The sequence below is a fragment of the Molothrus aeneus genome, chromosome 1 (assembly GCF_037042795.1).
Source record: "Molothrus aeneus isolate 106 chromosome 1, BPBGC_Maene_1.0, whole genome shotgun sequence".
In the NCBI taxonomy this organism is placed as follows: Eukaryota; Metazoa; Chordata; class Aves; order Passeriformes; family Icteridae; genus Molothrus; species Molothrus aeneus.
The window spans coordinates 43,745,935-43,770,816 of NC_089646.1; the positions used below are offsets into that span (position 1 = coordinate 43,745,935).

Here is a 24,882-nt window from a genome sequence, read left to right on the forward strand (position 1 = left end):
GTGGGCAGATGCACAGCCTGATGGAGCATCCCAAGCCATTTCTGCTGAAGCAGAAAGCACAATGCTCAACCCCAACTCTCTCACTCCAAAGAATGAGAGCTGTCATTTACAGCAGCAGCTCAAGAAGGCTGATATTACTGCCTTCCTCCCTAAGCAGGACCAGCTAAAAGTAAACCATACCTGCTCTGGTTAATTTTACATTGCAAATTCAGGCTTTCTTTTGCCACTTGAAGGCTACTAAAAGTAATTGCAGATGTTTCCACATGATATAGGAGTGAGAGTTCACTATGCCTCTTATGCACAGGAAGCCATCACCACTGTGAGGGTGCCAAATACTGGGACAAAGCCCAGAGATGCTGTGATAACTCCATCCTTGGAGACATTAAAGACTGGACTGGAGAAGCCCCTGGGAAATCTGCTCTTATCTGTTTTTTAGTAGCAGATTGAACTGGAGACCCCAGGAATCCCTCCTCACTTAAATTACTTTATGATATGAAGAGAACACACTCCCAAATGTCTATGACATTTCCTTGTGTGGTAATTCAAGTAAACCCTACTAAGGATTTGCTCCAGAGACACCACCCAGAGCAAAGCATCCAGTTTTGGATCTCCAGAGGAGGGCCATGAAGAGGGGGTCAGAGGGGTGGAACATCTCTCCTTGTGGAGACAGGCTGAGACAATCAGGGTTGTTCAGCCTGAAGAAGAGAAGGTTCTGGGGAGAGCCTACCCCCCCTAAAGGGGGCTACAAGAGAGCTGCAGAGGGACTATCTACAAGGGCATGGAGTGACAGGACAAGGGCTGATGTCTTTAAACTGAAAGAAGGTAGATTTAGACTAGATATTAGGAAGTAATTTCACTATGAGGGTAGTGGGGCACTAAATAGGTTGCCCAGAGGTTGCTGGAAGTGTTCAGTGCCAGGCTGGATGAGGCTTGGAGCAACCTGGTCTAGTAGAAAGTGTCCCTGCCCATGGCATCAGAGTTGGAATTAGATGGTCTTTAAGGACCCTTCCAACCAAACACTGCTGGGATTCTATTAATCTAATTTCACAAATATGCTCCAAATTAAGAATAATCTTTGTGAGGTTACAAGCAAAACATGGTACGGTTTCCTGATTAAATAGCTACCATATGACTGTAAAACTTAATTGTTAAGGCCTGGTATTATTAGATATTAGCTTTATGCATTTAATTAGAAATTAAATGAAAAATTTAAAAGATTAATGTTTTTAAAAAAATTATAGTTTTTAATTATGCACCTTAACCTACGATTTAACAATGCCACTTTATTTAAACACAAACAACTTAACTGCTTGGAGTATGGTACATTCTCTTGATGTGAAGTTCCGTGAAAAACTCTGTTTTATAAGCTATGTGCAATTGCATTGCAGACCATATTTTAAGACTATGCTGCTAACTGAAATAAATTTGTTTGCACTTTCAACTTTCCTGCCTTCTCTAATATTTTAGGATTTTTTTGATCTGGTTGTCATTCTGACTGTAGAGAACATATTTGTTAATATTCTGCCAATCTGCACATTACCAGGACACTCATGAAGCTGGGAAAATGGAATGTAGAAAGAGCCTTTCTCAGTACCAGGAACAGACTTTTAGTTCTTCAAAACACACCAAAAAAAATCCCTCCTAAGCACCTCACACTAAGCCTGCTCCTGTCAAACCCTTGATAATCTGCTATTGTTTTGTCTGGAAGGGAAACTTTTAAGTGTGATGGACAAAACAAATCACTTTGAGGAAATGTTTCTATTTAGCATGTAGATGTTTATGTAACTACACTCATCAGGAATCTACCCACAACCATTTGTTCTACCATGATTAAATGCTGCGGCATAAGAAATTCCTGTTGATGAATCTGCTCCTCACATCCAGGTATGACTGACTGCATGCCAGGATGTTGCTAACCACAGTATTTACCAGTAGAGGCACAGAATTGACTTGTCCTGCCAAGAGCAGCATAAATAAATCTTGCAGAAAATCCAGTCTGCTTTGAGACTCTAGACAGTATATGGCTCAGATCTAACAGCCTACAAGTCACTGCCCTCATCACTCTCATGGAATGCAAATTTATTAGAGCATTTGGAAGGAGATTATTGAAACTTTCCAAAGGAATGAATTTTTTCGTCATTCGCATCCAGGACCCCAAATTTGTGACAAACCTGTACCTATTGGGTAGGCTACATGTAAGACTGAGATCAGTATAAAGCTAAAATTCACTCCTCTCTGTGAGCTTACTGTATAACCGTGCTATCGTCTTTCCCAGCATTTATTTTTCATACTAATTTTGATTTTGATAGAAGAGTTACATGATTTGGGTAAACATGCAGGTTTGCCACACATCTAAATGATGATCTACAAACAGGTACAGGTAGCACTGAATCTCTCAGACATCTTAGATATCAACTGCTATCTAGAAGAGAGCAATAGAAGTTGTCACTTCTGTGGAGGGGTGGGAAGGGCTTTTAGTCTTTTAGACTATGCCTAAAAATCTACAGACTTCCTGGATGTCTCAGTAAGACCTACTTACACTGGGAAAGTGAGTTGGGAGGCAGACACACACTCTCACTCAAAATTCTTTTTTATTCAGGCATTAAAATGATGTAGACAACAAATTAATGTCAAAATTGTCTCAAGAAAAGCCATGGGTCTACTATTAGCATCAAAAGAATGCTGTAATTACACCATACAACTAAACATGAGTGTAAGCTCCATGTGTACAGCCTGTGCTGTAGGATTGTCAACTTTGGAGTCTTCATAAAGGCTTGACTTGGATGACAATTCCAGTGCTACTCTTCTGGAATTTCCTAAATCAGTTTTAAATTCTATAAAGGCAAAAAACTAGAAAAGGGGAGGAAGAAACACCACCAAAAATTACTAAATATGAAATCAGAGTCCTCCAAGTTGCATTACTGTGAACAGAATTCACACTGTTATTTTTTCTTGGTTACCATTGAAATTATGCTGCAAACAACCCAGCTGTGTGCTATTTATAGCAATCAAATCATTATAAAGACATTTATGCTAAAGGCAGCAGCAGTGACATTTTTCCCCCCTTCTTTTTCAAGCCAATTAAGCAAGAAGAACATTATAATAACATTTTGCTTTGTTTCCCATTCCCCTTGGTGTTATAGGATCGCTTATTTTCATTGATCAAGACCACAAGAATTCTGTCAAAAGGAACAGTGCACTGTAAATATCCTAAATACCAACATCTTTATTCCAAGCTTCCGATTTAGTAAATGCACACACTTCATATTATTTCTTTTGCTGAGGACTTTTCCTCATCCAGCACGTTTGGTCTAAGAGCTAATAATAACTAATGTCGGAAGAAAATCAAAGTGATTCCTGTGTGGCGGGGCTGAGTGAGGAGCAACAAAGGGTGAGAAAACAGGGAACCAAAGCTTTGCAGCATCTTCCATGACATGCTGTCCTGTGCGTAATACAAACTTATGTGGAAGCACTGCAAAGGAAAATCTGAACATAAGCACTTCCTGCTCTTGGCACACAGCATGGAGAACAAATTTACACTCAGCTTAGTGAAATTTATCATTGCCATTAGGGACAGAGCAGAAATCTGTGCTATGAAACCCTGCATGACAAAAACTTTGGCAGTCTGAAATAAACAGTTATGCCTGGAACCAGTCAGCAGTATGGGAATTCACCACAGAGTTGACTATGATGATATCTAGATATTGATCTTGTGGGTAGGACTCATCACCCTTAAATATAGTAATCAAAAAAGTTAAGTATCTCCCCTAAGCCAGCTGTCTAGAGTCTCTTGAAAATAGATAAGGAAGGACAAGTATCTCCTGAAGACAATTTATCCTAATCTAGGATAGGTGTCTCAGGCAAAATGAATCAATGGTTGGAACTGTCTGTTTCTCTCCATTGAACTTAAGATGGAAATCAGAAGAGTAACTTAGTCTAGCCACCTAACTTTTGGATGACTGAGAGTCAGGGAGATGAATCCAACCCTATCTCTCTATTTGCCACATCACCAGGCACTACCCTATGTGAATAAAGTATATTTCTAAGTGTTTCTTGGACTTTGAACTTGCTTTAAACCCCATGCAATGTTAGGAACAATAACTTTCTTCAAAATCAATCCATTTTCTAATGCCCAATGAGCATGGCCTTTTAGTGTTCAAGGCCAATCACTGATCTTCCATTTCCTATAAGCCCTGGCTGACTTGAAGCTGTACTACGGCAGTAAAGCAAACCAGCAGAAGTTCTCAATTATCCCATTCAAAGCACCAATTAAGAATTTTGCTACAAATCTCACCCATCAGTCACTCAACAAAGAACATATTTCACCTATATACAAAAAACGAGCAACAAGGGGGAAAATGCCACTGGCACTTACTTGTCCAAGCGTGCACTCCATGCCACCGAGGAAATCTGCTTCCTTCAGCCCATTGTGATTGCTGCTAATGTCATGGACCTCAAACCGCAGTCGCTGCACCTCTTCAAAATAGAAGTCCACTGTGAACAGCTTGGAGAAGACGGGATTTATGCAGGTTCGGATCACTTCTGTCCTGTCCACCTGTCACATCGAAAAGAGGTCACATTTCCCTTCCAGAAAATTGTATTCTATTTGCCATCATTATGGCAGTTGTCTTCTGTTAAATGGGCAGTTTTCTATATCTCTTCCACACCCAATCCTTCCTCTGTGGTGGACATCTACTGATAACAGGCTATTGAATGTCACTGCATGACTGATAAGAACTACAGCATCCCATTGTGAGATGCTCCACCCAGAGGGACGAGCCAAGCATTCCTACCTGGATATAATCTTGAGATTCTGGAATACGAGCACAGCCTCTCCACTGGATTTCCCAGAGGAACAGCTGCCTCTTCCACTGGATCTTCAGAGGAAGACTATACCTTTCTACAGGATCACTGCTCCAGCAGAACCACACCTGACACTCCAGGAGCCCTGCAGCCACAATTCCAATTGGACTGCTACCAGCACCCTGACCAACAGGGTGTCAGGTTGTGTTCTGAATCTGTCAGTGTTGTTTTAGTTTACTTCATTGCTTATTTTATCTTTTGATTTTCTTTCCTATTAAAGAACTGTTATTACTGCTCCCATATTTTTGCCTGAGAGCCCCTTAAATTCAAATTCAGAGGGAGGGGGTTTACATTTTCCATTTCAGGGGAGGGTCCTACCTTCCTTAACAGATGCCTGTCTTTCCAAACTAAGACACTCATTTACTAGGACTGACAGCTGGGACTGTGGCCATGGCCAGTCCTGTTTGTACTGTCAGCAGCAGCTGCCCTTTCTATGCTGGGCTGACCACAAGCACAAGACCACATTCCCTTGCCTCTCCCTTCCAGCAAGTCTTTAGCAGAATAACTGGGAAATAAACTATAGAATAACTACGGAATTTACATCTCCAGCAGTACCCATGCATCACTACAAAACAGCGGCAGAGTGATACCGTTTCATCAAACTAAATGGAAAAGAGTGTAACACCGCCAGTAATTACTCATTTCAGATAATTTGCATAATTAAGGAGTGGAGAACTGAATTCAAAGCAACAGCTTTTCTTAAAAATACATAAATTTTTCCATCCTGCTAAGTTGCATCACAAGAATCTGATGGGTTATACACCGTTTATTCCTACCTCTGATTCTTAAAACTTCTAAAGAAACATCATTAAATCTATATTGCTATTTCTTAAAAAAAAGTGTTCATAGATTACTTTCTAGTTCTCTTAAGATGTAGTACTTGGGCTTCCTATTTTTGAAATAGGCATTTGTTATTTTTCATTATGATGCATCATTGGTGACAACATAAGCAATGAAGCAATTTCCTTTTTTCCACTCTCTTTGCCCTGGCACAGAAAAAAACTTAATAATTCTGTAAGATTAAATGAACTGATCCTGAAATGAAGTAGGACTTGGGCACATCAGTGACTAGATAGGAGGTGGCTGGTATGCTGTGGAACAGACAAATTAAATTGCTCAGAGGAAGAGTGATGAGATCCTTTGTCTGATTCCTGATCAGGAACATCTGTTGTGTAAAAAAATGACAGCCGCTTGCTTCCCTTTTCAGAGTTTATAATGCATTAGCCTTGCTAGTAGTTATCGGCAAGGACACAAAGAGTCAAGCAAATCAAAAGCAGGTTAAAAAATGAACAGTTTCTGGTAGAACAGATTTATTTTAGTGCTCATCAAAGGTGTCAGATTGACAGCTCTGACAGCCGAAATCCTTTAGCTAATCACCAAACAGATGCTACCACTCTTGGAATAGATGCAAACCAGTGTTACCATTGCTGCCTCCTCACACAGCTGTGTCAATGTGATCTGACTATGCCAGGATGAGACCATCACAAAGAGGAAAGCAACCTTACTTACATAATCATTCTTAATAAATTTGCATAGACTACCTGAAAATTATGGGTTTGACATCAGCCATGCAGAGACTAATAAGAATAATATAAGGTGGGAAAGGATACCAGCCATCTTCATTCAGATGCTGGTCTATCTCAAAATTTTTTTGTTATCTCCGCTAGCAATCAGTATGACTCCAAATCACTATTACCGCTACAAGGAGAAATATTTCTTATGTTGGATAAAGATGACTAATCAGTTCAGTGAGACATTCCTGAGACCTCTTCTAAGTGAAAAGTGATCTGATTCACTTCAGAACAGTGGTCGTTTCATGAACTAGTGCTTCAGCAGACCAAATAAACAAAAAATTTAAATGAATGGTTTTAAATATTTTTCATAGCCACAGCAATCTCCTAAACACATTCCTTGTGTAAAAATTGTTAATTCAATGGCATAATTTTAATTGCTTCATTGGTCCAGCAGATCTCAGGCAGTATCTGTTATTGTTTCATCTCATCTCTTCCTTTCTGCTGGAAAGGGCTCTCCACTGCGAAATACATCAAGATTTACACTTGCACTCAACACAGGTTAAATATGTGGCTGCTCAAGGGAGTAAAGTGCCTGAAAATGGAGGCACAGTTCTTCACACAGGGACATTAAGAATTTCAGTCTCATACAGAGATAAGACATTGCTCGCTTTTTCCAGCCTGTGATTGACTGACATCCTTCCCTTGACACACACTGTACTGAAATATAGCCATTTTACTGAATTTCCCCAGCCTTCCCACATTATTGAGATGATACATCAAGCCCGCATATCAGAGCATGGGATTACATGAGAAAAATCTGTATGAAAGAAGCAATGCCAACAGCTTCACAAGCAATACAAAGTTCTTTGGGCCTCCCTCAGCCATCAGCTATAGCATTAACCTCTATTAGCCTACCTAGCCCCCAGTCTGCTTTGTCAGCATATTCCACAGTTACCCTACTCCTTGGCCAGACAGTTGGAAATAGTCCCCAGCATGGGAGGCCCGGCTCCATTCCCTGGCTTTGATTTCTGTGCAGCAGGGCTGAGCACTGAGAACCAGCTGCAGTGACTCATGATGAAGAAGCACTGGCAAACAGACCAGCTCAAAAAATTCCCCAGCTCTCACGGAACACTCTGGTTAGGAGATGCTGAGTAAGCACATGGTATATTGTCCACTTGATTCCTGCCACTTTTTAAAGGGTGTTCTTTCTTCAGTATTTTTGCTCTCATATTGAATCATAAAGCCTTAACACTCACTTTAGAAATGCTGGATGAGCGTGAAACCTTGATGAAAACTGGTGAAAATACTATTGCCAAGTGCAGTTTCATGCTGATAACCATCAAAAATTTCATGATCTATGGGGCTGCAGACAATTACAAAAACAAAACAAAACAAAAGGAAAAAAAAAAACCTGACCTGGTTTTGACCACAATTTACCCTAATACCTGCAGGACCTGTTTCATTTCAATCAAAATATGGTATCATCCTCCATGCTGGCCCAAAATACAAGTTCATAGCAGTCTGACAAGATGTCATCCTCAAGCCATATGCCCTTAATCCTGCTGTCACCCAAAATCACTCAGAGCACTTTCACTTATATGGATGATGAAGGCTCAAATACTTAATTGCACAGTTTAGCTTTGCCCAGCCTCATTAACTGAGCACTCAGGAAATTACAATTTCTCAGCATAAATGTTTTCCAAAACATAATGAAGAACACTAAATCTCCATTACTTTTGGGATTTTACATTACAGCTTTAAAGTCCAAAACAGTGAGTGGAACTTACACCTTTGGTCCTGTTACAGAAAACCCTAATCCTGAAAATTACAAGATGAAGATTTTTCAACAGGACATGGACAGGGGTCATACCCACAACTTCAGGATTTGCTGATGCCTGACATATGAGCCATCTGTTATTTTGGGACTTTGCTAGAACAAGGAATTTCTCCAACTCACTGAAGTGGAACAAATTTTCAAAAGAAACAATTGACAGCTACATGCACCTTTGGGCTGTGTCAAGAGTAAAACTGACCTTAAAAAGAGCAGCATTCATCTGACACCATGATCCGAACATCTGCTTCATGGTGCAGCTTCATCTGCACTTTCCCTTCAAGGACAATTTCAACAGAGAAAAGGACTTGCATCTTCACCTCCTGGGACGGACTCACACTGCTTTCCCTCTTCATCTCTTTAGGTCCTTGTCACTTCACAGAAGGTGGCACCCTGCTGAGTAGCCAGGATTACTTGGCAGGCCCATCTGGATGCAGCCACCCTGTGAGCTTCCCCTTGGGGAACTATGAATGACATACAAACACCAAAGTTGGCATCCACAGTGCAAAGGGCCACCTCAACAGCAGGAACTAAAATATAGGAAAGAAAACGGGCCTTCTGAATCCTCCTGTCAAACTCGCAGGGAGTTGGAAGCTGAGTTTGAAAGCTGTTTTCTCTCTGTACTGTGGACATGCATGGACAGTTGTCAGAAATGTTTGCCTGTTTCCCTCTTTGCCCACCATCACTGCTGAAGAACTGCAAAACTGTCTTTATAGTCAGACAGCATCCAAGTAAAGAAGGTACAAAGGACAGATGAACAAAAACTAAAATTCAGGCTTCTTATGGTGTTCATATCTTTTGTCTGTGGTCTGCTGAAAAGCAGTGAGTTTTGCAGAACTGTGATAAATATGGTATCTTCACTGAGGAAACAGTTCTTTATTCTAGGGAAAAAAAATCACTGACAAGTAATTCAGTGGTTGAAGCATCAACTATGAATCTCCACTCAATCTTCCACCATTAGTTGAGAAGTGAAGCCAAGGGAAAAGATCTAGTCCAAGGGAGATTTTTTTTATCTTCTTCTATCAAAATTAGATGAAGTTTAAGCTATTCCATATACAAGGATGAAGAGAGATTACATAGAAGCTTAGGGTCACCTGGTATCTAGAGCTTTCAAGTGATCATAAGAACAACTTTCTCATTATGTCCTTGGGAATCAGGAAAATGGGGAACTGTCTACAGGACCCAAAGCTCTGCACCTCGAGGCCATGCTTGAGTATTTAGCACAGATCAGTGACGTGGAGAACTCCATGTCCCACATAGATAATTGGTACCTATCTGCCCTCCACTATATTTCTAGCAGACATGCAACTAGCACAAAAGAAATACATTTCCACCAGTTGTTTCTCAGCATCTTTGAGGTGAAGAGTGGCCAAGGGCCATGAAGACCTCACTGTGTTCTCACCAAAAGGAAAATTTTGAGAGGGAAATTTTAATCAGGCTCGTGAAATGGTATAGCTGCCTCAGGAACTACGGAAGATCTTTGGTCTACAAAATGATGGTCTGAAAATTTATACAGGTGGTGCAGTTCCTTCAGTGTTTGTTGCAAAAACCTAGTTGAAGAGGCATAAAAATGAAAATTCCATTAGGTAGAGAATGCGTGTACCACCAGAATGTGTTTTTTAGGGTTGTTACATTTTTAGCAATTTCTTAGTCCAACAAATTGACCCATTGTTCCTTATACATTTTGGAGGCCAACAAGGGAAAACCAACAGGCTCTATTTTCTGTAGAAGTCATTATAAAATGCTGATTAAATCTAGTAGAATCACATTTGTCAGCTGAGATGACAAAAAGTACAGAGGTGAAGGGGTAGCATTATTTTTAGGTCATCTGAATCTTAACAAGACAGAAAGTTTCTATTATACAGTACCTTATATGAAAATTTGATACCAAGCAGAAAGCAATTTACACTTTGCTTGCTGGTTTCCAAGTAAGTTATTAATATATTTTTTATTATTCACAGTGCTTTCACAGCACCACATTTTTATCCCACAAATGATAAGTTATTGCAAAGGTCACCATAATTTATAGCCCTTGTTTTCAGTTTAATTAATGATTGAAAACAGTGAAAAGAGATTAGTAGATCCTTAATTCTTTTCAGGCTGTGGAGCTCAGGGCTGAGCAAAATCTTCTCAATGTCAGCAGAAACCTTTTGCCACAGGCTGGCTTGAAGAAAAGCGTTTAATGTGAATGGTCTTAAAATTATTTGCAATTAATTTCTTTTATTTGTGTATCTAAAACAGGAAGCAGATAATTATATACACTATGTAAAAATTCTGTGAGAAGTTCACGGATGGAGTTGTCTTACATGCTCATAGCTTATAAAAGAAGAGAGAAATGAGATTGTTGATAGGTACGTGCACGTGGTTTGTCTCATTCACTCAGAAACAGCATTCACAATGCTCTAACAGTCACTGCACAGTCACTCAGTACTAAAGTTATCAATGCAGTGTTCACAGTTCAAACAAAAAAGAAAGTTTGGACTAAATTTCTATCTGAAGCTTTTTAGGAACCTCAAGAACTGGAAATTCTTGGCTCAGTGAAAATAGATTTCTGTATAGTACTTAGTCTTCTTAGGTTGAAACAAAATAAAGATAAAATAATAGAGGTAACTTGAGGGCCTATACTGAATCCTGCCAGACTTGAAGCCTGTGCAGGTTTCAGAGTCTCATCTGAGCAACTCCAAGCTCTCACAGTTAGAAAATAGGAAAAAAACCCCATGGGTGCAAAACAGGTTAATTCTAGTGCCAGGCAAATTGTGGTGACATTGTTAAGGAGGAAAATGGGGAGTTTCATGGGATTGGAAAGAGTGCTGCTCAATCCCCAGTATGATGGAAAGCAGGACCCAAATTGGTTGAGAGTCCTTGTGCCAAGGGACTCACTGGTTTTCTGGAACAAAAGAGATCTCTGAGGAAGCTACAACAGTCCCCTTTAGTTTTCAGACCATGTGCATTTGTTGTCAGCGATTTCCTTGGTAAGCCTAAGCTTTCTAGGCTGCATAAAAATACTGGAAGGTGCATGGGTATCCCTCCCACTCATTATCCTTTTGGAAAGCTCAAATACAAGAGAAAAAAAGCAAGAGCTCTGCTAGTGCATTAATGCAGAGTCACACTGTTCCTGACTGAACTAGCTAACTGATTTTAGTTTACTCCCCTCTGGAAAGAAACCTTTTCATTTCATTCAAATAGTTCTGGGGGTTAGAGACCACCAAGTCTTCTCAGCTTAATGTCATGAAACCCAAATATTTTGGTCCAGAGTGATAATTTTTAGTCATTGCATAGACTGCTATGAAAGCAAACAGATTAAAATTTTTATCTTGTTGGACTTTAATTTAATTCTCTTGGATTTTTAACTGTTTTCCTGGTAACATGGCTACTGGGACTCCAGCTGCATCACAGGGTGTGAGTTATAGCTGTTGTGTCCCTTAAGTAAAGAGATGATCAGGCATATTACAGGGAAAGAGTGTGCAAACATGAACTTGGTTCAAACAAGAAGTCAGGTTAAACAGAGGTTTGACAAAAGTTTTGCCTAGAAAGGTTTGAAAATAAGCCATCTGCTCCTCCTGGACACCAGACTGTCTGCTCTGATTTAGACCAGAAACACAAACTTTCATCCCTCACACCATTGGGGACCATCTGAACCATCAGGCCATTGGTTATTTCACATGGCTCCCTCTGCATTCTGTTCTCTATACATTATAAAATATTCTCCCAGAGAAATACATTGCAACCATATCCACCACTTGACTTTAAATTTCCTGGCTAAGAACACCTTAAAATGCCACATTTGTTTTCTTGACACACGAATGCAGTGTCACAGCGCTGGAGGCACAGCAATGTCGGCTGAGCCCCAACAACAGCAGTGTCACCACAGGGTGTGTGAGGGCAGGAAGGGACACCAGGACAGTGGCGAGGGGTCACTCTGTGCTGGGCTACCAGTGACACACACACAGCAGTGACTGAGCCCTGGCCCAGCCTGGCCTCTGGGGCTCTCCCTTCTCGGCTCAGCTGCCGGCACCGCTCTGACTCTGCTCCATCGGCTGGATCTCCAGCGGGAAGCACCCATGGGCAGAGGGGGTGGTGAACTTGTGGCCTGGCCAGGCCAGGCTCAGGGATACTGGGGAAAACATGGGAGCCAACTTTAATTTGCCTCCTGTGAATTTAGATTTGACATAAAGCATGGAATAACAAAGAACTACAGCCCTGACATTTCAATTGAAGAAAATCATAAATGCTGCCACTTCTCTGAGACCAACTGCAGAACTTCCATGGGGAAAAAACTGTAAAACATGAAGCTTTTTCCCATCTAATGACCTTGGGCTATAAAGAACAATGCACCAGCTGCTGCACTGTGAATGTTCAAGCCAGTTTTGAAAAGCCAGCTGCAGAACATCTTAGTGAACCTGAAAAGCACAGTGTCTCTTTAGAGCACATCAGTAATGTAGCATAAATTGAAGTTTTTCCAATGAACAATGATTAACTGGACTGAAAAGTGAGAAGACCATGATAAGGTAGAGAGATAGCACTGTCTTTACCATAAGATATTTTACATTATCTTACATTTAACATGGGAGCACTTGTAATTCTGATTTTTTTGTGTAACATTTTGAGTCCTGCTAGGACAAGTTTGAAGAGAGAATGTCAAATCACGTATGCATAATAGATTTGGGAAATTTCTTGACAGGCAGTGGAAACTCCTGCAAAGCAGTACAAGGATTTAATCTCATGGATTTAGCCTCCAAGATAGGCTTCCCCCATTGGTTAAGGGGTCTCAGTATTTTGGCCCCCACTGTCACTGTAGAGAGTAGTGCTCATGCCTCAGCAGAGAGCCCTTTTTTCCATACCCCTGCTTAAGCCATGAAGGTTTCTTCAGAATTAGCTACGAGCTATCACTCAGAGGTGACCTAACACAATACCCTCTTGGGTACTGAAAAGTTTAGGCTTACATTTCCAAATAACTAGTTTCTCTAATAGTCTTTTATAAAAAGCTTGAGCATCTGCACATACAGTCTCCTAGTGAGGAAGCCCAGCAAACTCCTTGACTCCCTGTGCACAAGGCCAGCAGCTGCAGGAGCTGATATTCTGGAGGTCACACCTTCCAGAACGACCATGGCCATGCACCAAGCTGTGTTTTGCAGCAGGTAGCAATAAAAGTGCTGCACCCTTGCCTGCACCAGATTACCTCCTGCAAGGTCATTTAATAGAGACAAGCAATGATTATACCAAAGCCCTTCATCTTATTCTGGTTTTGATTTCTGAGCCTTAACCATCACATAAAATTGACAACTACAGAATTTTTGGGATGAAAGAGTGCATCTTCTGAGGTACACAACACATCCTGACCTGGCCATAAAGTAAAACAGAAGGACCTAATAGACATCACACAGTGGCAGGAGATACCCATGTGCTGTGCTCCCTGCATATTTAACAAGAGCTCAGCAAACAGCACAAGTGCATAATGACCTGCATGAACTCATAGGATAAGGTGCTATAACTCACTCAGATGTGATTACACTGGCATAAGAAAGAAGAGAATTAATTTTTTCACTGAAAAACTCTTGAATGCTACCTCTAAGTTGAGCCCTGAAGCCTCAAGGCTGGATCTTTTTTTACTTGATATCCCAGACACAGCTCAGACATTCAAAGGCTATGATGACTGCCATTTACTATTCCACAACCTTCATTTGATGTTACAAGCTTCAATCAAATCTTAATTTACATGTCACTGAGGACACAGGTTTTCTGTAGAGGACAAAACTAGTCCTTCAAAGTGGTAACAAAAATACTCACATATTTTACCATTTAGCTCCACTTCTAACTTGCCACGAATTGCTAGCAAGCAGTTTAGTGCCTGGCAGCTGTCTGAAGTCAGAGCACTATGCAGCCATTTGGAAGTTCTTCAGCCATATATTCTCACAATTTCCCTCCCAGGTTAGAAAGTGAGCCTTGGGAATACAGCTTTCATTGAAGCAGTTTCAATTTCATTGTTATTTGATTGCTCTTTTTAAATCTGTTTCTATGGAGAAACACAGTTTTGTTGATTATTTCTGTCCAAGAAGGGAGAGTTTTTTATGTGTAAAATACTTAGCTGCTTTTCCCTTTACAGATGATATTTTAATGTCTCCTGATAAGCTAAATTTTAAGTTCTTTACTGTAAAATGAAATTGTTTGGAATATTATTTTAATTCACAATACAACAGATGACCTTGCCTGCATGACAGTAACAAAAAGTGCAAAAAATTGAGTATGATTTAAAATTTGCTAAGCACATGATGGTTGAATTTTTCAAATGCCATTGCTAGAGAATCCTCAGTTCATGAACAGAATACTGTACTCACACAATTAGATTCTGCTATATCATGAGGTTACAAAGAAATTAATTCAAACTTACTCTAACCAGGTTGCAAAGCATTTATTTGCTAATTCCACCTTTCATTACTCCAAAACTTACTTCCAGTTAATTAATTTTTAGTACAGCCAGATGATCTCACATTTAGGGCACCAGGCCTCTACAGCATTTACAGTCATGTTTCTTCTTTTCCTGATGTCCTGGAGAACAAAAGATTTAGCAGATTGACAAATATGTTGTAGTGCCAGCCTATTGGAACAGCAGGGCAGACGTTTGCTGCTGCTGAACAGCACTTAAGCCTGCACAGAGACCCTTAGATGTGTTCATGGTGGCACAGGATTGATCAGGAGAGAAATCTAACATTATACAATTTCTCAGGAATTTACACAAAATCGAGAACAGAGAAAAGTCAGGTGACAGGATGATCTTTGCTTCCTGAGTATCAGTAGGGCTACATTATACTGCATAAGAAGTCTATGTTTCTTCAGTAATTTGCTCTTTAATTAACTGACTATAAAATTTATTTTGTTAATTTATTTATCTTGATAAAGATTTCCTGCCTCATACACCCAGATAAGTTAAGCATAACTAATATAGATTCTCAGATGGGTTAATGAATTATGTCAATTTATATAGGCATTAGAAAATTAATTTTCTAATGAAGTGTTCATAAGTAAAGATTTAATAATTTATTTTTAATGTTGTATTTCAACTGCTAAATCAATTATATCATGGAGTCATGAGCAGCAGAAAGGCAATGTCCTATTACACAAGGTAGATGGTGCTTTACCAGTTTTTCCTGAATTCCTATACCAGAAGTAACAATTTACAAGGTCCGTTTAAAGCAGCTTGAGTCGTTGCACACAAATGGGGAATCTGGACCATGTGCTCAAATGACAGCCTAGAAAAATAACAGATTTGTTAAAGCACTCTCACTCTTTCTTTCACACATGGATCTTTTGAAGCTTCTCAACAGGGTTACCATTTGCTGAAGCCATGGCATCCCAACTGCTTGACCCACTACGCAGGGACATCAGTGGAAGCCTGCCTGTGAACTACTGCAAAATCCAGGAAAATAGAGTAGGACACTGTTCTTCTTCCAATTATATTGACAAGCACACATTCTGGTACTGAATAGTACAGAGTTAATTAGAAGTAGAGAGCAAGTTTAGCTGAATTGTATTACAGGCTTGCAGACAACATCCTATCGGACTCCTGACTTGCGACCTGGGTTGGTACTGCAAGGATCTCAGTGAGTTAAGGTTGCTGTAAGTATCTGGTAATATCTGATTCAAAATGGTTTCTGAAAAACAAGAACACTGTAATCAAGTCTCATATACTTGCTATGCATGCTATCCAAAGATGTATAAGCTCAATCTGAGATGACCACAAATTTCCCTTCCCTGAGAATGACTGGTGCCCGGGATACACTACGCACAGGGATCTTTCTTACTACATCTGACTTGCCTACACAATCACCACAGGCAATATGCAGCTAAAGCTGCTTCCTGTAATGGCTTCAGGTCCTCCTGGAAAATGTTATGACTTTCCAGGAGTTATTTGTAAACAATATGTCCACATAAACAGATATGTGCAGCACACATAAACAATATGTCCCTCTTACATTCACTGTGATTTATAAAATTGGCTGGTATATGCATAGCTGTGCAGAGGTACAAATGCTCAGGGCATACCAAATCCAGCCTGGTACATCTCTTGGCAACAGCAGGGATGCTAAATGTGGACTTTTTTCAACTAGTGAGCACAAGATCTGATTGTTAAAGACAAGTATTAGTCTTTCAGTACTTCCATTGAGTGCAAGTAGTCCATGTATCTACTCTTGTTGCCTACTATCATGCTCTAAATGTTGTAAATACAGTTTTATGGGTGTAAATTATACATGCTTCACCTTGATTTGGTTTGTGTATATCCCACCATGAGATCTTTCAGCCCTGGCTGAAAGGGGCATTCAGGGGTTTTAACTGAGGATGAAACAGCAAACAAAGAGAGCACAACACCCTGTGGAAGACACTGCCCTCTAGGAGGGTGGTCAATACAGATATACAAAAAGCCTAGGACAAAGACATCACAGAACAGCCAAATCTGAGCAACCTTCAGACAAACTCCATGAAACTCCTGAAAAGCCCTGTGAAACTGCGTGTACTATTGGCCACAATAAATAAGCAGTCCTCCTGGAGGACCAAAAAAAAAAGAGCTATGATGGGAGCTATGAACAAGTAGCCCTGTAGCAAGGCAGGTTTTGATGAAGATTTGTCCATGTGTAGTTCATGGTTTCCCTTCTGAGACTCATGTTAAGGATGGCTTTAGGGACAGACACACAGACATGAAAAAAACCATCTTCAAAATGAAAACACTGCTCAGGCTCCTCTGACTGTGAGAATAGAAACAAAACACTCAGCACACCCCAGCAGCCAGCATGCTCAGACCATGATTGAGGATCCCAGTTCCCACAGTTGGCATGCACAGCCCACCTGGGGTTACAGCCTGGTGGCTCAGAAGGAGTCAGTCCTGCCCAAGGCTATTCACAGCCCTCACAGCTTCCTGCCCCTGCCTCCTGCTCTGGGAGACCACTGCAGTGGAATGTGCCTAATTAATTACTAAGTAATTCATAAGCCGTTTTGTCTTTACGCACGGGGTCCTAAAATTTGATATTGCTGACACTGCTGAAAATGTAAGAGTTGTGTCAGGGATGAAAGGCATCACCAAGAGCCATTTTAGCTAAAATCTCCTGAATTTTATCCTCTTTTTAAGAAAAGAGCAAAAATTAATGCAGCTAAATATGATCATGTATATTCTTGTCCCAAGAGAATGCTAAGCTTGACTCACAGAATTACCACATTTGGCAGTGAGGCTCTTCCACTTTTAGGGGCTGTAAAACTGTAATAAGCCACAGAAAGCTTTGATTGGATTTCAGTTCTCTCTCTGTGTATTTGAGGTCTTTTCCTGATACCAGTATGTTGAAGTCAACAAAACTCAAATATGCAATTTCATGTCTTGCTAAACAATGAAAATGAAAAGCAACAGAAATCAGCAGCACTGCTATTATGTATTTGTAGTGTTAAATGTGTTAATTTTCCTGGCATAAAATAAATAGCATTTTATAAACCAGCCTTTCAGCATAGCTAATATATTTCAGGCATGCTTTTTTCAATTGGTATATTTGGGCAATTTATCCAATGCTTCCATAATTAAAAAAAAAAAAATTAAAATATTTTAATACTCGCTCTCCACATATCTCCTCTAAAATTCCCTTTGACAAGAATATTTTTCAATACCTTCTCTGAGCATCGTGGCATTTTCTATTAACACGCTGATACAGAAATGAGAAATGTAAATAACGCTTGACAAAGTTTGTCTTTAGACCTGGAATGCCATGGAAAAATGTTTCTGTTGTAGATGTTTGGGGAGAAAACAGACTCTTGCATTCTGTTCCAAATTATGAGACTTAAAGCAATGCGTTTATTATTCTTCTGTATCAACAGTCCAACTCCAAAAACTATAAAGGTTGGACTGAAGGATGCTCTTGGTAGTAGTTTCAGCTCAGAGCCTAGTGCAGCCCTACAGGCTGGGCTTATTAGGGCTAGATTTAAACAATCAAAAGGTGGGTTGAGGCCTGTACCATCACTAGGGTGTACTTTTCAGAAAATCATCACCACCCAGGCTGCCACCTACCCAAACAACCCTGGCGTTAGATACACTTTGATATGGTGCAGAAAATCCTTCAGAAAATCCTTCAAAATCTTATAAGGATTGCAAAAGTCAAAAGAAAACTCTCCCTTTAGCAACTGAGTGCCAGAGGGATTTTGGCTGAACCATGCAGTGGAAACCAGGAGCAGCATGTCAGGGTGCAGCTTGCATTGATCCTACTTCTGTAAGAGTATAGTCTGCACACAGGTATCACTGAGACAGCCCTTAGGCCATTTGATCACTGATGGGACACAGGGAGCTTGCAAACTACATGTGTAAGAAGTCCAGCCTGTAATCCATTCCCTATCAATCTGCCATGGCTTTGGAGCTACAGGTGACAGCCCTGAAAGACACATAAACATGCTGCACTAAATGACTCACCCCAACACAGCACTTCAGCCTAAAACATGGAGCCCATTCTTTTTGCATATGGAGAAACAAAAGTAGGACTTGGTTTCTGCCAGGTGGAAGCAGTGGCATTAGTGATCTAGCAGAGTGATGTGCCATGCAATGGGGAGAAAAACAGGTGAATAGCTACCATGGCTAGAGGAAAAAAAAAGCTAGGGAAAAATGAAAACTCCCATTATATAACCAGGAGTGGAGTATTGTTCATCCTGCTATCTTACTGCATTCCTGCAGAATAAAAAGATGGCAGTATGAAAGAAGAATTACCACAGACATGCTGATCTTTTCAGCTTCAAATAGAGAGGAACAAGTGCAGCAGAGACCAACTATGCCAAAACACGTCAATATTGAGATACAGTGGAGACAGAAGTGGTCTTCAAACATTCTGCCTCTCCAGAAGGCCAACTTGTTTTAAATCAAGAACTACCCCTTTTCATACATTCCTACTGTAATTTTTTGGTAGGAGAATCCTCCTGTTTACTCATATGAAAGTAGTTCAAGGAGAATGCTTTTCTTCATCTAGACACATTGAAAAACAGGAAGAAAATAGTACAAGCAATCAATTATTCATTTGGGTCAAGTCCTATGGTCTTTACCCCTCTTTGTCTACTTCAGACTTCTACCTTTGCTTTTGTTTTATCAATGGTAAGGAATGACTTCACATTTCTACCAGTTAGCAGATTTTACTTTGTCTCTAACATCACTTCCTGCATTTGCACAAAGCAAATCTTTTAGGGTTAAATGTATTTAGCAGTGGCCTTTCACTTCGGGCATCTTGGTTTTAGCATCTTCCCATCAAGATCTGTACAGTCTGATTTTTAAGGCTGCTGTGTTCCTGGTGCTCCAACTGATTCCAGCAAGGACTGTAAACACTCAGCACTTTTGAAAGTCAGATATAAAGTGGTGAATAGCAGGACAGGCATAACCCAGCTTGGAGGTTTCCTACAAGAGAATGTAGCTCCTCTGAACCATGGGGAGCACGGAGAATAGAAAAGTAAGAGGATTGTATGAAATTTATCCTGAGATTTACACCAAGTTGTGCAGGAAAGCTGCTGAGAGTGATGGAAGATAGGCTAGGAAATTGATAAATGCATGGAAAACTTACTCACAGTAGCCTTCTCCATCCTTTACAGTGTTTCCAACTGCAAGAATCATGAGTTTTGGCACCTCTCATAAAGATCCCCACTGCAAAAATAACCGTTTTCTTAATTAATGCTATTTTCTTTGTGTTTTTTGGGAAAAGTTCTGAAATAGAGGAGAATTATCTAGGAATTTGAAAACTGTTTTTAGATTTTGATAACAAAAAACTAAAATGAAGGTAACTGATTTTTCTTATTCCCTTTCTTTTTAGATACCTCATAAGCTGGGAAAGTTGATGCAATGCCCTGAAATGTGTGAACTTGGTTTTGTCAAACTTTGTAATTCCTACTGTAATGCCATAATTGGTTAGGTCACATGTAGGGAATAAGGCAAGGACTTCATGCTTTTAGGTTTTGGTATCTCAGGTTTGAAACTCTGGCATAAACTGCCAGAGCATAGCATCCCATTTGGTCCTGTGAGTTACAATATCTTGGATGAGCATGAAACCATTAGTGAAAATTAAAAAACAGAGCTGGCAGCCACTATAGCTTGAGAGTCTGGCTGAAAAACCCATATGTATTAGCAACTCCCCATTATAATTCAAATTGATTTAATGCTAGCTACCAAAAAATCTGCTGGAAGTTGCATGCAACCATCAGGATGCCATTAGTAATCTAATCCATAGCAATCTGATGGTTAATGAGCCTTTTGGAATGTAAATCACTTATCTCAATTTCAGCATCAGTCTTGGTGCAGGGAAGGACAATCTTCTGTTAATCCAGTTCAGCACTAAAAAATGTTGGGGTTTTTCCATTAACTACTTGATGATGTTGCAGAGAAAACTAAGTGTTAATATAAAATTGTGGAAACATGGCAGTACAAGCTGCTGCCACAAAATTTTTAAGAGGCAGGTGTACCAAAACACAGAGAACAGATGAGAAGAGAATATTTTAGCCATGATTCCATTAGGGATAACAAGCTGCAATCCTTACGGTGCAAACAGCTTTGATGAATCAGATACACTGGATCCACAACTTTGCAGAATGAATATCTGCATATGCACTGTTTATGAAATTAAGAAAAAAAACCCCAACCTACAAAATCAACCCACTTTGACTCAAAAACTATAAAACAAGACACACAAGTTAGAAACTATCTGTTTCTTCATTTCTCCCCACAATCCCAGCCTTTATTTTGTCTTCCTAACCATAGACTCTTCAAGGCAAGAACTGGCTCTTTTAAGATATGGTGGGGATGTTTCTATAATCTAATTCAGCAGCAGATGATTTCCTCACAGACACCCATATAACAGGGGAGGAAGATTTAAGGACATCCATACAGCTGCACCCTTCTCAGCTGATATGGAACTGCAGATCACACACATCAGTTATAATGGGGCCTAGACTGTTTAAACATGTTTAATACAGCTTCCCTGCCAGTAAATCCATGCTTGATGTAACAATAATCAGAACATATGTAAATCCACAATGCAGAAAGATTCAATCATTGCTAAGCTTTTCAGTGCTTCTACAAATACTACAAGAGCAGATTTGCTGTCACGCCTTTTTTCCAAAAATGTCCTTTTTTTTTTTATTCATAGGCTGCTCTACTTATTCAATGAAAATTGTTTATCGGCATATATATGAAATCCTCCGGACTTTGCAAGGCTTTTCAGAAACTAAATTTCCATGGAATAGTAGGTAGGTAGTGCTGCTAGTTTAACCCTGATTCAATAATGCATTTATGTGCCTCCTTTCATGCAGGCTCAGAGTTCTCCTATTTTAATGGATGAGCAGACTGCAAAAAGGTAATGAAGCACCTAAGCGTTTTGTGAATTGGAGCACTTCATAATACTTTAATTATGTAGCAATGTAACTCTTCAAAGTCTTCTTTTCTAACAGTTACAATACTGCTGTTTAAATGGCATATGAGTCCTGTTTAATTAGCTATTGTTAGGTAAAATTTTGAAAACCTTTCTGAAATGACAGACACCCAACCTTTCTGAAATTGACAGATTTCAATAGTTTAAATCAAGCTTATTTTTGCTTGCCACAGCTATAATTGGGCCTTCATTTAGTAAAGTTCCACAAAAATAGTAGAAGTATTTTCCTAAATATTTGAGCACTGTTCATTCTAGCAGGAAAGCTTTGCTGTTGCTTATTTTCACACATCATTTGGGCTGAAAACTACTGAAGCGAGGCAGGGTGTGTGGACCCTGCCTTCAGCACTCCAACCAGCATGGTCTGTGAAGCAGAGAAACTCAAAAAGACCTAGGTACTCTCAGCAGGTAGCAGGTCTGCCTTTTTTGCCATTTTTTTTAAGGACTTCCATAAACATACTTGCTTATACGAGAAAAAAATTCCACAGATTCTACTGCTGCTTTCGTCAGCAGTAGAAAGTTACGGTTCTTGACATCTGCTCCTACCCCATATGGAGGCAACAGGAATTTTAATCTAATTTTTAACCTTTAAAAATCCCTCACCTGTATTCTAAAAACACTGTAATACCCTCTATGGGATTGTCACCAGGCAGAAGATCTTTCAGCATCTATCTTTATCATGACAATCACCTTAATGAAAAGGGGCACTGATTTCATTTGCTTATATCCTGTAGGGAACACTTGTATTTGTTATTGCATCGATTTCTTAATTGTAATGTGGCATGGAATTACTGTAAGGCAAAGTCAAAAAACCTCACTTAATTACAAATTCTTTAGAACATGATCTTGGATTTTTCACCCCTGCAATACAAACCCACAACACTGTACACTGAAACTCTCAATATATCACAATGTGATACAGCTATGTAAATGGCTAGTCTCAGAAAATGAAAGGTTGGGGTCAAGTCATTTTATAGAAGGTAATTTATGGAAAGAGCTCCAAATGAAAGTGTACATTGCAGCTTTCCTCAGCTATAATACCAACCACAGAATGAAAGAAGAAAAGACAAAGAACCAGCATATTTAGAAATATCCGCAAGTTTCTCAAGTGGGTGTTTTTGTTCACGTTACTCAGTTCTGAGATGTTCCTGGGTTAAAAACTGAGATCTAAACTTGTGCTGGTATTGTTTGGATGAAGCCCTGGATCCATTAGGGAAAATCGCACAGAGTCTGTCCACTACACATTTCAAAATTAAATTGAAATGGTGATTAAATACCAATTTCTCTGGCTACAATATCACATAAGTGACTGTTATGGTGAACCATCCAGAAGCTTGAGAATCAGATGGAAAGGACCATGTTGATGTTACCTGCTGAGACAGACTTCCTAGAGTCACAACAACAAAAACAAGAAATTAAACAGTGCCCAAGTTAGATACCACATAGTCCCTTCTGAGAGATTTTTTGCTTCTGTAGTTACCTATGGAGACAGCAATGCTGGAAATATAGCATGGAAAAAGTGCCAGAAGATCAAAGGGGCCACAGAGACTGGAAGATATTGTTGGCTTGTGATGGTGGCAGACTACTCACTGCATACTACAGAAACCTGAAAATCCAAATTTTTCAGGAAAGGCACTGCTCATCTTATGAGAAGGTCTGAAGCCTTTGTGAAATATTCTGAAGGGCAAAACATTCCCAGATGACACATTTCGTTAAGAGAGGTGGGAGTTATTTCAAGGTGGTATAAAGTGCCTTGGAAAGCTTGTCAGGTGGCATATGGAAAATTTAAGCAATGTGTGCAGGAGTGCACATATGGTTGGGAGGCTCTCAGAAGCACTAGCAGAAGTGGCCAACAAGCAGCAAGATGATGTCCCTGACATTGCACTCATCAGTTACAAGAATAGAACGATTGAACACGGCTTTAGGTGCATCCTGTGACAAACAGCAAACCAAGCCACCAATGTCACACATCACTGTCCTGTTCTCAGCAGATGTGCATTGTAACAGGGATGGCTCAGTGATAGAGTACTCAATCCAGCAAACACTTCCTGCATGCATATCCTCCTGGATGAATTCAGGAAGGTGCTTTTCAAACCTGGACTGGGTTTGACAGTATTTCATAAAACTCCTGAAGAGCTGGGGGGCTGAACACTCTCCTCCACTAAACAGCTACCCACACCTTCTGTCAAGTACATCTGTTATTGCCAAACGTATTGTCAACACCTCTATTTACAACTTAACACATTTTTAATTCATGCCACTTCCAAACTGAGTGCAAATACTACTATCCCCACCCGCTCCCCCAAAATTCAACCCCACACAAGTAATGGAAGAGCTTCATGTAAAACAGAGAACTGGATTCTTGGGCAGCCTGTGAAGGATGCCACAAAGAATTGGGCTCCTTTATCTGAGGAGGCTGGGTAGCCAAAAGCCAGTTCTCCTCAAGAAATCCAGCCTCTACCTTAGGGGGGCTAAAAGTTTCTAAGGAACAGATGCTGAAAAGCCATACAAAAAAAGGATTAAATATTTGCCCTGTCTTCTGTACAAGCCACTGTAGGAGACAAGCAGTTGAACTAGGCCCATCTTTAGTCAGACACTGGTCACTTTTTGTAGGATCTGTTACTGGCATAAAGCTGTGGTATCCAAACATAGCTAACTCTTTTTGGGAAAAGAAAAACAAGAATCCAAGCAAATCCTATCATATCCTGACTGGTGTGGGGGACTTTGGGTAGCCCAGAGCCAAAACGGTGTGCATTGATGTTATGGGGGAAGGCTGTTCACACCACAGTTCTCAGCTGCAGGCCTGTGCTGAGCACACACCACAGGCTCTACTTTCTAAGAAGCAACAGCAAAGTGAAGTCAGGAGAGGCAGAAGAGCTGCTGTAAATCCATATGCACTTGGAAGCTTATTTAGATGTGTCTCTAGATTTTCACATATGTAGAACGTGCTCAGAAATCTGCTTTCCTCAGTGTGAATCTGCTCTGAAATCTGTTCTCCTGAACAACTGCTAACAGAAGTGATATTAGCCATCCAATATAACACTTGCTAATTATACACACTGTTTACTAACATCGCATCTGAACATTGACATTTTTTTCCCATTTTTTTGTTTACGGTTGGAGTTTCCTATTGCCTTGATACTCATGTTCTTCAGGAAGTGCCCATGTAATATGAAGGATTTGTAGGAGGGGAAGAGAGGCATTGCAAGATGCTGGAACAAAACCACATCACTTCTCTGTAAAATGTTGAAGAGCA

General features: G+C 40.1%; 1 protein-coding gene across 2 annotated transcripts in view; it reads right to left on the bottom strand.

Moving 5' to 3' along the window:
• The window catches only part of CPNE4 (copine 4), a 229,349-nt gene that overhangs the window by 107,902 nt on the left and 96,565 nt on the right, over positions 1-24,882 (bottom strand). For both annotated transcript variants that reach the window (XM_066555959.1, XM_066555953.1), the window contains one exon: positions 4,376-4,555. In XM_066555959.1, coding sequence (XP_066412056.1) covers positions 4,376-4,555 — 180 coding nt within the window. The remainder of the gene's footprint in view (positions 1-4,375; positions 4,556-24,882) is intronic.